The sequence below is a fragment of the Lissotriton helveticus genome, chromosome 4_1 (genome assembly GCF_964261635.1).
Source record: "Lissotriton helveticus chromosome 4_1, aLisHel1.1, whole genome shotgun sequence".
Taxonomy (NCBI): domain Eukaryota; kingdom Metazoa; phylum Chordata; class Amphibia; order Caudata; family Salamandridae; genus Lissotriton; species Lissotriton helveticus.
In genome coordinates, this window is record NC_136063.1 from 639,937,269 (window position 1) to 639,953,084 (window position 15,816).

At 45.7% G+C, this 15,816-nt stretch overlaps 1 protein-coding gene across 1 annotated transcript in view; it reads right to left on the reverse strand.

Moving 5' to 3' along the window:
- LOC144828795 (E3 ubiquitin-protein ligase TRIM39-like) overlaps positions 1-15,816 on the reverse strand; it is a 342,704-nt gene that overhangs the window by 153,358 nt on the left and 173,530 nt on the right. Inside the window, exon 3 of the mRNA XM_078687274.1 lies at positions 12,566-12,796. Within this exon, the coding sequence (XP_078543400.1) occupies positions 12,566-12,796 (231 nt within the window). The remainder of the gene's footprint in view (positions 1-12,565; positions 12,797-15,816) is intronic.

A 15,816-nucleotide genomic window follows, 5' to 3' on the forward strand; every position in this document is an offset into this window, starting at 1 on the left:
TGGTTGGAGTTGGTCCTGGAGGTGGTGGCGTGTGCCTCCTGCGGTGATGTGACATCCGGGCTGGTCAGGACTCGAATTAATGTGTGAGCCCTGGCGGGCCGCAGTTGAGGCCAGAAGCAGCGGACAGCGCAGGGCCACAGACACATGGCGTTGATGACCCCAAGGCCATCGCCTCAGAGGCCATTCAATATCTCAGAAGAAGGGGTCCCTGACCTGACCAGCACAGAGTTACTGGCACAGGATGCATAGCGGCCGGCACAAGCCCCCCGCCACGGGACAGTGACTTGAGGTCCACTGAGGAGGGGTCAAGCAGACTGAGCGGGTCCTTGTTGATGTCGGAGGTGAATGTGGCGGAGGGTTGCGGGGGACTGTGGAAAGTGTCCTCCTGGGCATGATGCAGAGGGCAGAAGCTATCCGGAAGCAGCAAATGGAGGAGTGGAAAGCAACTGCCTCATTGCCACCACCAATTCGGTATCAGCTGCAAGAGGATGGAAACTACCCCCTAGTCCATGGACTCAGACGCCACCAATATACGACCAGAGGGTGTCCATGGTAGTCGGGGAACAGACTTAGTGGCATCCGGGCTGAGTGGGGATGCAGTCTGTGATGATGACGGTACACTGATATGAACTCCGGCATTGCCAAATCAAGACTCTGAGACTTACTGGACCGCAGTGTAGACCGGAGGCAGCGGTCAGCAGTGGGCCACAGCAAAGTGTCGTAGGCTCGCGCTGCACAGAGTTAGTGACATCAGGGCAGTTGTCGGTAGTGTTCGATCACCTCCGTAATGATTAACCTTTTTTCCTCCCAAATGCAACGCGTCATCCTCTTACGGCTCTCCTTGTGTGCAATTATTTGTACTCTGCTTATGAATAATCGATGTTCAGTTCCAATTCTGTGGCCTACTCGAGCGCAGCATAAACCAGACCTTCGCTGTGGGGGGCTCAGGGGATTGCCAGGGCCGTGTGAGCAGATGTCTGGCCACTATGAGCCCCAGATCTATGTAACGGGACATTACTTTGTATTTACTAGACCTCTGGTACAATCCCAATATGCACACCTCCCATGACCAAGTTAGCATGCGCTATGTGTATTGTGCTAGGTTTCTAGTAACCACTTCCCAGTATGATTGTATAGCTGTGCAGGACCATTGCATACGAAGTAAGTCCACCCCTTATTTCACCACATCTTGGGCATCTGGTGTCGGTGCGACCAAAGTATTTATTTATTTTGGCTGGTGTCAGGTAAGCCCTGTGTGCTATATAATACTGGATGAGCCGGACCTGACATTATGGGGGACGCGAGTAGGGCCCCTGAGGATGGCTTCCAACTCACGCTCAGTGCTGGGACGCTGCAGATCTGCATTCCAGCGACCATGGAGGGAACGCAGCTGCGGCGCCATGTGGACCCTCAGTGATTCTACAAACAATATGACGAGATGGCGGCCTGTCCCTTGTTCATGCAAATATTGTACAGTCAGATGTGTGGCCGGCTCCTGCTCTGTGTTACCCCATGCCATCTGTAACGTGTGGGTTATCCCCGTATGCAATAAAAACTGGCCCTGAGGTAGGCCAGAGTCTTCAGCAAGCATATCAAACGGAAGGAGCTGCCCGTCGCTGTACAGGTCACCTAGTGTATGGATGCCTATTTCTTCCCACTGAGATAGCTCCGCGCTAGTTATAGCTCAGTGGCTTCTGGGAGTGCACATAATGGGGGGGACGGCACATATGGGGTCACTCGGCGAGTGATTTGAAGGCTGTGACAGAAGAAGTAGTGGGCTACCTCTATCAACAGCTGGGTGGGTGGCCTGCCCTTTCTGTTGGGATGGAATAACTCCACTACCTGGGAGTGTGCGAGTCCCAGAACCTGAGTTGCCAAGTCTTCCAGATGAGGCGTGCTCAGCCATCTCGCCACCCACTGAAGCTGAACTGCAAGGTAGTATTGCTGCACATTTGGTAGAGAGAGGCCTCCATTGATCGTCCAGTGGTACATCTTGGACAAGGCCAGTCTGCTGCGTGACCCGTTCCGAATGAATTTCCGCGTGTCTAGTTCCAGGTTTTTAAACAGTGCCGGCTTACGACGCGATGTAAATTCATGAAATGGAATAAGAAGCGCGGGAGATCACCATCTTCAGTAGTGCAATCTGCCCCATGACCATTAGAGGCAGTGTGCCCCACAAGGACTTCTGTGCCTGCACCGCAGTGATGGCCTGCTCTAGGTTACCCTCAAGCAGGTCCGCTTGGTCTCTGTATATAAGTTTCCCTCGGTACCAGAACGTTGACATCTGCCAGTGCACTGGTTTGCCATTAATAGACAGGTGCAGGTCTAGAGTGGACTCTGAGAAGGGGTATAGGCATGACTTATCCCAGTTCATGCGGAGCCCTTAAACGGTAGCAAACTCAAGCAGTATTCTTTCTATTATCGCACAGGGTGACCTAACATCTTTGAGATATATAAGCAGGTCGTCTGCATATAATGAGACCCCATGTATACCAACTCCCCAAGGGGATTCCCCACTCGTCCTGTGTTTTACGCAATGACTCAGCCAATGGCTCGATAGCTAGTGCAAACAGGAGCGGGAAGAGCGGGAGGCCTGTAGCGTGCATCGTTCGATTGGGATCTGGTCTGATATTTACAGGCCAGTTATGACCCTGGCCACTGGAGCTGGACAAGACCCAAAAACTAATCTGCCAGATCAGATTTACGCAGCGCGGCAATTAGGAAACTTCACTCCAGGGTGTCAAACGCTTTTTCTAAGTGTAATACTAGACACCCCAAATGCTCCCAGACACCCGCGGAATAGTGTGCCACCCTCAAGAAGCGGGGCAGATTTAATGACAGACTGCAAGCAGGTACAAATCCATTTTGGTCTTTGTGGATTCGCTTCGGAACCAATGGGGCCAGCCTGCATACTAGTATTTTCGCAGGCACTTTATAATCTGTATTTAGGAGTGCCAGCGGGCGTTATGACGCAAGCAGTTCCGCATTTCTGTTTGGTTTCAGCAGTAACACCAGTAAAGATTCATACTGTGTGTCTGGCAGTATCCCTGCCTCCTGCGCGCTTCGGTACATAGAAAGGAGCTGCGGTACCAAGATCTGTTGGCAGGCTTTGTAGTATTCAGTCGGGAACCCATCGGGTCCCAGTGCTTTGCCTGTGGCCAGTGATCATATTGCTTTGTGTATCTATGGCAATGTGATTGGTTCGTTCAGCTCGTCTCGAAGCCCGGCAGTGATTTGTTATGTTATGTTAATCGTATTTCTAAAGCGCATCGGTTACCCGTGGGTGTCCTGGCACTAATGGCAGGGTTAGTGGGAAGAGGAAGGAATCCAGCTCCATTGTTTCCTCGCAATGTGTGGACCTGTACACTTTGGTGTAATGTGTTGTGTGTTCATTATGTATATCATGCTGTCTAGTGAGCATTTGCCCAGTGGCAGATTGTAGTCGCAATATGGGTGACTGCGCGTGCTCTTGCCTAATAATTCGCACAAGTAATCTGCCAGCCCTGTACGCTGGGTATGGGTATGCGCCGTGTGTGATGTGTAATTTAAGCGGCGTAGCCTATCCAGCACCTCTAGTCAGGGTGTTCTCAATGTGTCTTACTTTGTTGTCAAGTTACCTTCAAACACACCAGCTCAAGCCTAGACATTGACCCTGGACTACTGCCTTGCCTGCGTCCCATAACATTCCTGCATGAGCCACAGATCCAGCGTTTTCTTCAAAGAACGTGTTGATCGCCACACCCACTGCCTTTCTAAATGGGGGATCTTCTAGTGCCAGGGGCCGTAGCCTACAGAGGTGTGTGGTAGGTCCCTCATTGTCTCCTTGCAACTGCAATACATGGGGGTTATGGTCTGTGTGTGTTTTACCAAGGAAATCCATGTTGGCATACTACATTAACAAAGGTTGGTTTGCAACAAAGCGGTCAATGCGAACATGCAGGCCATGTGGGTGGGAGTAATGAGAGTACAAGCATGTCTGCGGGTTAAGGGTCCTCCACATGTCCGATAGACCCCAGCGGTGCATCCACTCACTCAGCCCACTTGCATTAGATGCTGCAGCCGCCTGAGACAGCAGAGGGAAGGACCTATCTAAGGCAGAGTTGAGAAATGAATTGAAGTCCCCTTCCAACAGCCAGGGAATGTCACACCAGCGCAAGAGTAGGTCTGACAGCATGTGCCAGAACCTGTTTTGATTTGTATTTGGGGCATATATAGAGCCCAATACCATGAGCTTCCGGTTAAGTTGCCCCTTTGATAGGACATATCTTCCATATGTATTAACTTCGTCTCTTCCGGTGTGAATAGTGTCCCTGGTCTGCTCCAGATCAGGGCCCCCCTAGCAAATGATGAGTAGCCTGTGGCAAGTATCTGACCTTTCCATCGTTGCTGGAGCTTGCCAATCTCTGGTTGTGTTATGTGTGTCTCTTGTGTGTGAAATTTAAGAGCCGGAATAGGAAGGGACGAGGCCTAGCGTCCAGCAATGGTTGGACCGATGGCACCCTGTGTGCCCGTTCTACTGTGAAATAGAGGGGAGAGAATCTGCTGTCAACAAGGACTTCATCTAGGCCTCGGTGTATGCAGGCGTGTCCTTGCCCTCCACGCCTTCCGGTAGTCCTACTATGCGGACGTTGTTCCTGCTGGAAAGGCCCTCAGCATCATCCTCTCTGTGTTCCAGTGAGCGTAGACACACAGTGAGCTCACCAACTTCAGCGATCAGTGTCATAGTGACCGGAGCGACCTCCGCAGCTTCCGCCCCCAGCTCATCGACCCTCCCAGCCAGCTTATTATGATCCACATTGAGGAGCTTAAAGTTGGATGTGACTTTATATATGCATCTTTCTAGAGATGCTCTGTTCTGTGTCAGCATTTCACCAATATTGACTCGAGCGAAGAATATCTGAAGTTCCCCGATTCTGCAGTTGGTTGGACTGGCTGTGCAGGGTCTGGCACCGACTGCGTATGTGTGGCGCCTGCTCCTGTCCGGTGTCTACCCATCACACGTTATTGACTGCGTGTTTTTGCTAGATGGGTGGGTATTTTGCAATGCCTTTCTGTCTTCGCTGGGGCCTGGGGGAGCTCTCCACGCGTGCCACACCAATCGAGTGCCTATAGTGTTGTGTGTTACTGTTCGGGCCAGTAGGGTCCAGCAGGAGTCTGTCACTCAGGACCGGGATGCCTTGCTGCTGTGTTGCTACCCAATAATGGCTTCCTGGGTTGCACTCATGCCTCACCTTTCTAGACTTGTGAGCCTGTTCCTAGTGCAGTGCGTTGGTATCAGTTGCATCCTGTAAATGGCCGGGCCAGCCCAGGTTGCTGTCTGTTTTATCCTGGCAGCAAGTGATTAGCGTGTCACGATGTCACCACCAACCCCGTCAGGTATAGCCTGCCGTGATCTGCAGCTACCAGGCTGCAGTTGATTTGCAGCGGCGCTCCAGCACAGGCCTCGCGCCTCACCGCATTCCCACCACCGCTCACTCCAGCACTGGCGACAACAGCGGCCTCTCAAATTTGTATGATCGGTCCCTCACTACACCTCCACGCGGGCCAGACTCAGCCGCCGTCTCCGTCAGTCAGCCGATAGACCCGAGCCGACATGCCTCCGAGAGCGCGTGTGTGAGCTCCATCTTGATGCAGCGTGCCGGCCAGGTCCCAACTTCACAGCCCAGCTAACAGCCAGCATAGTCGTGGCCGCGCCACAGTATTCCGGCCTGCATCCGAACCCGTAGGTGGCAGCCACTCACCCTCAGTCGTCGCTTCCTCTGACTGCTCACAGGTCTCGTGGCGCCTCTCCAGATTGCTGCATGCAGTTTTTTGTGGTCGGGGCAGGCCTGGACCACGGCCCAGCTTTGTTTCGTCTCTCACTTTCGATTCGCTCCTCAATTCGCCTAGGTCGGCGACACTACAAGGCCTCAGTCAGGATGAGCCGCCGCTCCTCTGCCATGATCAAGGGAGCGTGTTCTCGACCGCTTCGGTCATCCGCTCTGGAGCCGCAGTTCGGCCCTGGCCTTCTTTCGCTCCGTCACAGCAATGTGGGCGGCTGGCTTCCAGTTGATCGACCGTCTCATGCCTCCAAACGCACCTTGCTGGTCCCCACCGTCACCAGATGCCCAGTAGGCTGGTCGAGGTGGTCCGATGACACCAGCTAACTCAGGATAGTTGAAGGATTATCAGGTCGGAGGACAGAGCCTCGTAGAGTGTGTCTGCCATCTTGGCTGGCTGGCCATGGCCCTTCCCCAAAGACCTGATTGGTAGGCTGCAGTTGCTCCAGAATGTAGCGGCACACACTATCTTCGGGCTCCCCTGCAACTACCATGCCATTTGCCTTCTTCAGTGTCTTCATTGGCTCCCAGTTGGGAAGAGGATTCTTTTTAAGACATTGCTCGTTACCCAGAAAGTCCTCCATGGAACCAGCTCAGGCAAGCTACAAGATAGAATTAAGTTATATACCCCCCAGAGAAATCTCCCTTCTGAAAATCTCTGTCGAGCCAAAGTTCTGCGGATTAGAAAGACAAGGCTAGGGAAGTAGATCTCTCTCCTTCCTGGGCGCCTCTGTCTGGAACAAACTTCCACTGACTCTCAGGTGTATCAAGGGGACACCTGCGTTTTGGAAAAAACTTAAGTCCTGTTATTTTTCCTGCTCCTAGGCTTGTCCTTCCTTCTTTCCTACTGATAGTCCTTCTGCAGTAGCGCCAGGACACTCCTTAGAGTAATAGTCGCGCTTTACAAATCTCATGCATTGACATATACTGTTATCACTTTAATTACCAGTCAAATTTTATTAAATAACATAGCCAAATTTTGTAAAAACAAAGTTGAAGCAGTGTATAGTGACTTTAACCCTAGTCAGACCACTAATCTCTCCACTTTAGGGAATGTTTCTTTAGATCCCAACCCCTGGATTTCCACAACTTCCCACCCCTTACCAGAGAGGGAGTGTTAGAATTAATAGGATTAACTAAGTCGGGAGCCCCATTTGACCTATGCCACCTAACGTTCTTCAGGAGTTAACAGGCACAGTAGCTATGTTTGGCTATTTTAATTTATAATGCGCATGAATCACCCCGAAAGCAGTATATCAGTGCGATGTTGCATCCTAGGCAAGCAGCAATTAGTATCTGAAAAGCTCAGTTTTGAGAAGACTTTCCCCCGATCGTGTTTATCTAATGCACGGCATAGTGAGGAGAGATTTCCCCCTGGACCGCAGAGGTCAGCTAGGCTGGTAGAGAATAAGTTTCTCTGTCAGATATCTGGGTCCTCTGCAGTTCAGCGATTTGTGCACTATGCAGCAGATCTTTAATCTAATTCTTTTGTGTATGGGAAGCCAGTGAGTGTGCATAGGAGGGGGAAAGCGGCTATTCTGGCCGATATATTCTGAATGAGGTGGGCTGCTGTCTTTTGGACAACTTGAGTTTGTTGAGTAGAGACTCACTAGTGGCTGCTAAAAGAACATTACAGTACTCCAGATGGCTGATCACCATAGCCTGTACTAGGGTTGTCTGCACAGAAAGTGTAAGTAGAGGAAAGACTCAGCACAATAGACTCATCATATGAAAGCAGGTGCCAGTGGTAGCGACTACATGATCTTGCATTGTGAGAGTCTGTCCAGGTTCCACCCACATTTTTAACTGACGACTTGGGGTGCTACTCCCTAGTCAGAAGGCCACAAAACCAGGGGACCAGAGAATTGGGCTTTACCAAAGAGCATAATCTCAGCCATGCTCGCATTTAGCTGTAGAAGTTCTCAGTCATCCAAGCCGAAATAGCTTTCATAACCTCAGAGAAGCTGCTTTGGTAGTGTGTAGGTCGTTATTAAAGGAGATAAGAAGTTGGGTGTCGGTTTCATATGAAAGAGGGGTAAATCCATAAGCTCTGATGGTTTTAGCAAGTGCCAAATAGATGTTGAACAATGTAGGGCTTTAACCAACTAAGTCGGCATTTGTTAAATGGCTATCTGTCACAGTGATGTCTGGCACCTCAACGATTTGTTAAGAAAACCCTCACACACCAACCTGGTTGGTGTCATGCTTCATCATCAGGTCCCGGCTGAGTAGCCGAATGCTACTCAGCTGTGCTGCAACACCTGATTACAGTGGAGCGGGTTTGAGGTGTCAGTGTGTGATAACATAACATAACATGAGTATTTGTAAAGCGAACGTTCACCACTACGGGCATCTTGGGGCTGAAATAACAGATGTTTGTTGTTACCCAACTCAATAGTACTCATGGTGATGAGTGAGTGTTAATTAAAAATACCTGATTAATTATTTATTTCTGGCCACCCAGGGTATGTTAAAATCAAGAGAGTGGATAATGCGTTAAGGCTACTGTTTGTATCTTAATATTATCCTTTGATGGTCGACATGGTTCAGCCCTTGTGAAAATATTCATGCTTTCTTCAGGACCTCTCAAAAATCAGGATCCTGAGGACACCAAACTAGGTTACTTCGCGGGAGAGACCTTTAAATCAATATGTGACTTTAAGGCTCGCCCTTCCCAGGACCAGATGTGTGAGCCAGTCAAAAAATGTCTTTACTAGCCCCTTTTTCAAGGACCCATAATACGGACAGTCCTCCTAGCATAAGCAGCACTCCTTAGCGTGAGTTCTAAAAATAATTTAACATTTGGTTTATTTTTACCACTCACTTTTTCACAACACTCACTTTAACACTTTAACACTCTCTTGATTTTAACATACCCTGGGTTGCCAGAAATAAATAATTAAACAGGTAGAAACTCAGGTATTTTTAATTAACACTCACTTCATCACACACTGACACCTCAAACTCGCTCCACTGTAATCAGGTGTCGCAGCACAGCTGAGTAGCATTCGGCAACTCAGCTGGGACCCGATGATGAAGCATGACACCAACCAGGTTGGTGTGTGAGGGTTTTCTTAACAAAACGTTGAGCTGCCAGACATCACTGTGACAGATAGCCATTTAACAAAGTCTGTCTTGGTTAAAAACATAGTTCAGGGACAGAGACGGTCATTTACAAGTTCTAGCTTTCCCTTCTTGTTTATTTGATCAATGTAGGGCTTAGACAAGAGCCCTGAGTCACCTTTTTGATGAGCTGTATCGTACAGGATCTAAAAGGGTCTAGATTGATCTTTTGGGTTCGATGAGATAAAAAATGAACAAACCATTGTAATGCTATTCCTCCAATACCTATCTCTTCTTATCTCTGAAGCAGTCTACAATAGGACACTGTGATGAAGGCTGCCGACAAATTAGGCAGCACTAGTAGAACAGGCTGATTTGCATCCTGGGGACTTCTAACATAATCTGTTACCGTTAGGGGAGTAGTTTCTGTGCTATGCCTGGGTCAATTCCTCTGGCCACCCTATTGAATAGCATCATTAATGTGGGTATTTTCCTGAATGACTGGAAAAAGGCTTCTATCCTCCCTTTGCTTATAAAATAATTGCTTAACCCAAAAGAAGATATTAACTATTGTCCTATTTTGCGCCTTCCCATGACACCAAAACGTACACCAGACCCTCCTTTACTGACCAGACTAATAAGCTCATCTCTTCTTGTTTTTTTCCTGTTAAAAACATTGAAGAAAATCGTGCCTTTCATCCCCTTTGAACATTTGAACTACAGAAAACAGTGTTATCTCCTTGGTTCTGTCACGATTGCTCTGCCGGGGGGCCGTCGGCGCAAGGAGCGTAGCTGACTGGGAGTTAAAACCCTGCTTACGGTATTGATTTACTATAGGGTTCGCTTGTGTTCAGAGGCTCCCCGAGTAAGCACTGAGCTCATGTAGTGAATGAGTTCAAAAAGAGTTTGCATTTCATCCTCAGATGAAAGGATGATTAGTTGAGCCTGCACAATTCCTATTTTTGAATCGCTATGGACCGGTCTGCCTATTGGCAGTCGGTCGTTATTATTTTTGGGGCTCTCTTTTCTTTGTTACAACACCACACCACTGGTAAGATTCCACCACTTTGTTTAGTTATTTAGCTAGGTCTCTGACATTGAGTAATTTCCCTTTTGCTCTGTCCAGGTGGCACCGCTTATGTATCCAGTATGTATGCTCATAGTGGACACCAGTGGAAGAGGGGAAATAAACAGGTATTAGCTATAGTTGTCCAGTGCTTTTGCATGAGGTTGATATTAGTTTAGAAACCATATTCCAGCTGGTGACTGACACTATTTCTGTTCACAGGATTTCAAGTGACCAGTTCTTGCTGCTCCAGACGTACTGAGGGTTCCTTTTCCGGTGAGGTTGCAGCCAAGGTCAAGAAGAGGGTCCTACTGCAGTTGTTTTCTCCCCTTGTTTCTCCTCTTCCCCTGCTCACTGGCCCGTTGCTTAGACACTGTTGGGCAGACCAGTGGTAGCGAGAAGCTGGGACCTGTGCATCGGCTTCCTGCCTGTCGTTCCCGTGGAAATATCAGGTGAGCCTTGCTATGTAATGCCCTATATTTGAGCATGCAGCAAAAATCTCTAAAGAAACTTCACAGAGTAAAGAATGCTGCGGCCCGCTTCCTCAAGAACATATGGAAATTTGAATCAGTCTTGAACGCACTAGTGGAGGTTCATTGGTTCCCTGTAAAAAAAAGAGTGGACTTCAAAGCACTGTGCATAGCACATAAAGCTCTCCACCACACAGGCCCAAAATATCAAAAGAGAAAAGTTTTTTGGTATTCTCCAAGAAGCAGAGATGTGTAATTTAATAAAATATCTACTTGTTCATGGGGCAGGTTGCTTCATAAATCTATGTGCCCTGTAACTAAAGCCACTTGTCCCTTTCGTGCCATGTAGCGATGAGACAAATTATGGCAGCAATATCATTATATAAGAGCTCTGATATAGCCTCTCTGATTATGCCAGGCTCATACCATAGCAGGGTTTGAATACTAGCAATTCCCTGATTTTGACACCTTTCTGTAGATCTGCATACTGGGTCTGAAGGTAGTGGTACGCAATAGTTCCAGGATTGGAAAGCCCTTTTGAGTCTGTGCAAATGTACTAACTTGCATGTTTAAAGGGTTTTCACCAACTCTTCTCTAATAGTTTCTCATACTGAGAAAGGGTGGAAATTTACTCCTGATAATGGCGGACATAAAACTTCTTCCAAGGTTGGGAAAAAAGTGGTTGGAGGGAAAGTGAACTTGCAAATGCAAACAGATTTACCCATGAGCAAATCTACAGAAGCTTGTTTGCTCATGCTAAAATACAGTTCACAAATATTTTCTAGCATTCCGATAACTTGACCTACTTCTGTATATCCTTATGAATTCATGAAAGCCGTAAATCTGCACTAATGCAAGAACATATGTCATGGTTGCACTTTTGAGATTTCATTAATAATTGGGCCCCTAATTAGGACTAGTGTTAACCAAGACCTTTTGTGTCTATTAAAATTCTATCTCTCTCTGTCTATCTATCGGCTGGCTTCTCTATGAGTTACAACATTCTGCTCTGTCACAAGGAAAATATTGGCGCACCAAGTAATTTTGTTCAGTGCCAGGAACTAATGTGGCAATGTGTGCTTTTGAGACCAAAATTAGTTTTTGCCTTTTGCCAATGGTGGTTGTAATAATTAGGGCCCAACAGCTGCCACACCAATAAGGTTTTACAAAAATCATGCCAAAACAAGACATGCATTGACAAAACCAAAAGGCTGACCACCAATTTCAGACCTACCGACTTGGCCAATGCATGTTTATTTTATGTTTCCCTTAATCTTGTTAAAACTGGTTACACTGATCCTCCATTTGGAATATTTTTGGGAAATACTAGCATGCATCAACACATTTTATAAATGTTGCTGCAAAGAAATGGTACCTAGCATTTTACAGTAGTTTAGCAAAATGTTTTTTTTTCAATTTGCATTTTTTTGTGATCATTTTATTTTAAAAGCAAAGAATTATCTATCTTGTTTTCAAGCTTCTGTAAATATCTGCATCTAATCAGAGACCAATCTGGTAGCATTATACATAGCCTCATACTGCTAAACTTTGAAAACATGTGTACACGTTTATACTGGAACCGCTGTCAGTAGTGCAGTCCGAGCTTACAACATTTCCTTAGAACGCTCACCCTAATATTAAAGGCTCAGCGTTAATGAACCATAAATACAAGCATTAACATATGGACACAAAAATTACCTTACCTGCAGAAAATGCCCTTCCCTGATCCATAAGGTGATACTTTAAACTGGCAGCCAAAGTGTTTGTGCTGCAGTGGGGTGGGCCTACTTGTCCCAAGGACAAAATTCACATGAAACTTGTTGTCCTTGATCCCAATTAAAAACGTTTGCAAGGTATCTTGGGATGGCAGGGGCTTAGTCTACTCCACTTGTCAGCTTTCGAATCAGCTGCCCTGGCACCTTTTATGCCAGCCAAATTAGATGATTTTCAGAAAATACCTTAAAACCTGTCTTTTTCGCTCCCTCTATAGTTTCTGGTTTTTGGTCTTTCACAGTACAGTATCTCTAGTTACTGCCTACATGCCCTCGGGCAGACGTTCAGCTTTACAAATATAAAATATAAAATAAATATTAAACACAATATGAATATTTCACTTCCATCTTTTGTTTTATTTACCAATTTCTTACCTTCAGGAGTTCCCATGCTGGTGCCTCACACTTCTTTTCTATCTCCTTTATCAGGGCATTGAGATAGGTGATTTGATTGGACAGTTTGGTGATATTTGCAGTTTCTGCCAAGGTAAGTTTCTCCTCCATCTCTTTCAGTCTCCTGTGCAGTGCTTGCTCATTTTCTTTCAAAAGTTGCTGCAGTTTTCCAAACTCAGATTCAATTTTCGTCTTCTCGATTCTTAGCTTGTTCTGTCAGAAGCAAAGAAAAAGCTGGTAAGATATTAAAAACCTTCCTACAAGCCATCCTTCGAGTGGAAATCCAGGAGGAGGGTTGGAGGGTTTCTATAAAAAATCAGAACACTAGCGTGCTTTTCCTAATTTCAGAACTTTAACCTCTTATTACCTTTCCTTCTACTATCTTGCGTCCTTCTCTCACTCCTGCCGTTACCCTTTCCTCAGACACCTCACTAACTGTAGAGAGGTCAGAATTTCTGAAGCTGCAGAGAGGCTCAATCCATGGAGCAAGTTCAAGGAAGAGAACCCACCAAAGAGAAAGCCAGCAAACACCCAGAGACAGGGAGAGTAGAGAGACTGTAGGTTATCAGGTGAGGTATGACATACTGTAGCTTAGAGCATGTCTGCGGGTTTTCTGGTGAGGTATGTCACACTGTGGCTTAGAGCAGGAGCCTGTGTGTTATCAGGTGAGGTATGTCACACTCTAGCTTAGAGACGAGCCTGTGTGTTAGCAGGTCGAGGAACGGCACACTGCGGCTTATATCAGGAGTCTGTGTGTTATCAGGTGACGTATGACACACTGCAGCTTACTGCACGAGACGGTGTGTTTTCTGGTGAGGTATTCACACTGTAGCTTAGAGCAGTAGCCTGCGTTGTGCTCCTGTGATATGTCACTGGTATACAGGTGGAGGGTTGGGCTCCTCTGCTGTGTCACAAATATATAGGTAGAGGGTTGTGCTCCTGTGAAGTGTCACTAGTAAACAGGGGGAGGGTTGAACTCCTGTATGTGCCACTAGAATACAGGTAGAGAGAGGTTTTGTGCTCCTGTTCTGTTTTACTAGTATAGAGGTAGAGGGTTGCGTTCCTGTGCCAATTGTATTGTCATCAGTGATGTCATCAGTGATGTCACTGACCATGTCATGAATGATGTAATATGTGACATCATCAGCAGTGGATTGCGGGTGCGCGAAAGATAGTTAGTACAACTAACTATATAGGAGCAATTTCAATGGTTTTTTTAAATGCTAATTCCTAACTGTATATGACCTGAAACCTATGGTTTTTTCAGTGAATTTGCACGTTTTTTTAAATGCTAATACCTAACTATATATGACCTGAAACCTATGGTTTTTTCAGTGAATTTGCAAGGTTTTTTAAATGCTAATTCCTAACTATATATGAATATATATATTTAATATAATATATATATAATTTTTATTATCAAGTTTGTTTTTTACATGATTACAGGGTCCGCGCTCCGTGAGCGCTCCGTAAGCACACCAAAAACGCTCCGAGCTCTTACCCTGACAAATTTTTTACATTTCTAAAACATAATATCTACGTTTTTAAGGTACATTTTAAAGGTAGACAATATCTGCTTTAATGTAGAAAATGTTTTTTTTACACTTTTAACAACAGTATATTATTTTTTGAAGTAGTAATAAATCTCGCGAGGGTACGTCGCACGTGCACGCAACGTAAGAGCTCCGTCCGCGCAACGTAAAAGCTTCGAGCTCTTACCCCCGAAAGTTTTATAAACTTTCAATCGTTATATCTACGTATTCATTGCACAATGTAAAGGTACACATTATCTGGGATAATAAAGAACATGTTATTTTAAACTTTTACAGACCATATATAACTTTATTAAAGCAATTATAAATCTCGCCAGGGGGCGTACTACGTAAGCGCATCGTAAGAAGACGTAAGTGCTCCGTAAACGGAACGTAAGCTTACGTAAACGCAACGTAAGCTTACGTAAGCGCTCCGTAAACGCTCCGTAAACACTTCGTAAGCTTACGTCCAACCATGTGACCTCAGAACAAAAGATTCTATTGGTTTATAATACTTCCTACTCCAATTCTTGAAAAACCCCTCCCATCTTCATCATTCTTCTTTGGCTTTCGAGGAAGAAACACCTTTTTTCATCAGCACTTTGCTCCTGAAAAATCTATTGAAATGTCTGAACAGCAGCAACCTGAGCATTCAGAACATGAGGAACCTGAGCATTCTGAACACCAGGAACTTGAGAATTCTGCCAGTTCATCTTCAGATGAGTTTGTTCCTGAAACCCCTAGATCACCGAAAGAGTCCATAGTTTGGAAATTTTTTCAATTCCCAGATGGACAGAAAAAGGTAAATGCGCCTTTTGTCACATGTAAAATCTGTGACACGGTACTTTCCAGTGGGGATCCACAGAAGAAGTACAGCTTTGGAACTTATAGCATGGAACGCCATGTCAAGAATATACACCCAAACAATTGGTGTAAAGCTGTAATGAAAAGATCATCAGAGGAGCAGGGCTCTGCAACCAGCACTTCTGCTCAATCAACAGCACCACCAATGCAAGCATCAACGATTGCAATTATCCAACCAGAACTTCAGAATTTGATGATGCAATGCATTTGTTGCCAGAAACTAATAGCCTTTGGACAAGAGTCCAATCAAGTTATCCTGCAAAAAAACAGGAAGCACAGGTGCATCCCATAATTGTTTTCTTTATTTTTCATAGTTTGTTCCGGTTGAACAATTATCTGCCTTAAAAAGTTTATTTTTGTACATCGTTTTTCAAGCAAAAGAAAAACAACAAAAAAACAGTTCTTTTTAGAACTGCCTCTACTGGTTAAAGAAAGAACTAAATGTCTATGTTTGTATGTAAAAGTTTGTCATAGTGAATGTCAAAGTGCAAAACTATAAGAATGTGGTACAGCATAAACCTATAAGGTGTTTACCTATAGTATACTGTACTACTTCCAAAGCACTGAAATGTAACATATGTATATAAATATGTTACAACTCAATGGGCCAGATGTAAGTAATCTCGATTTACCTACTCATAAATACCAAGGGCCCGATGTAGGTAATCCCAGAATACCACTTCTTAAATACCGAATCATACCGATTCGGTATTTAAGAACTGGCAATGGGGATGTAGGTATTTTTACCGAATTAATTACCTATTCGGTAAAATTCGGTAATTACCGATTCGATAATTACCGAATCTGTATTTCCCATTGATTCCTATGGGCCTTGAA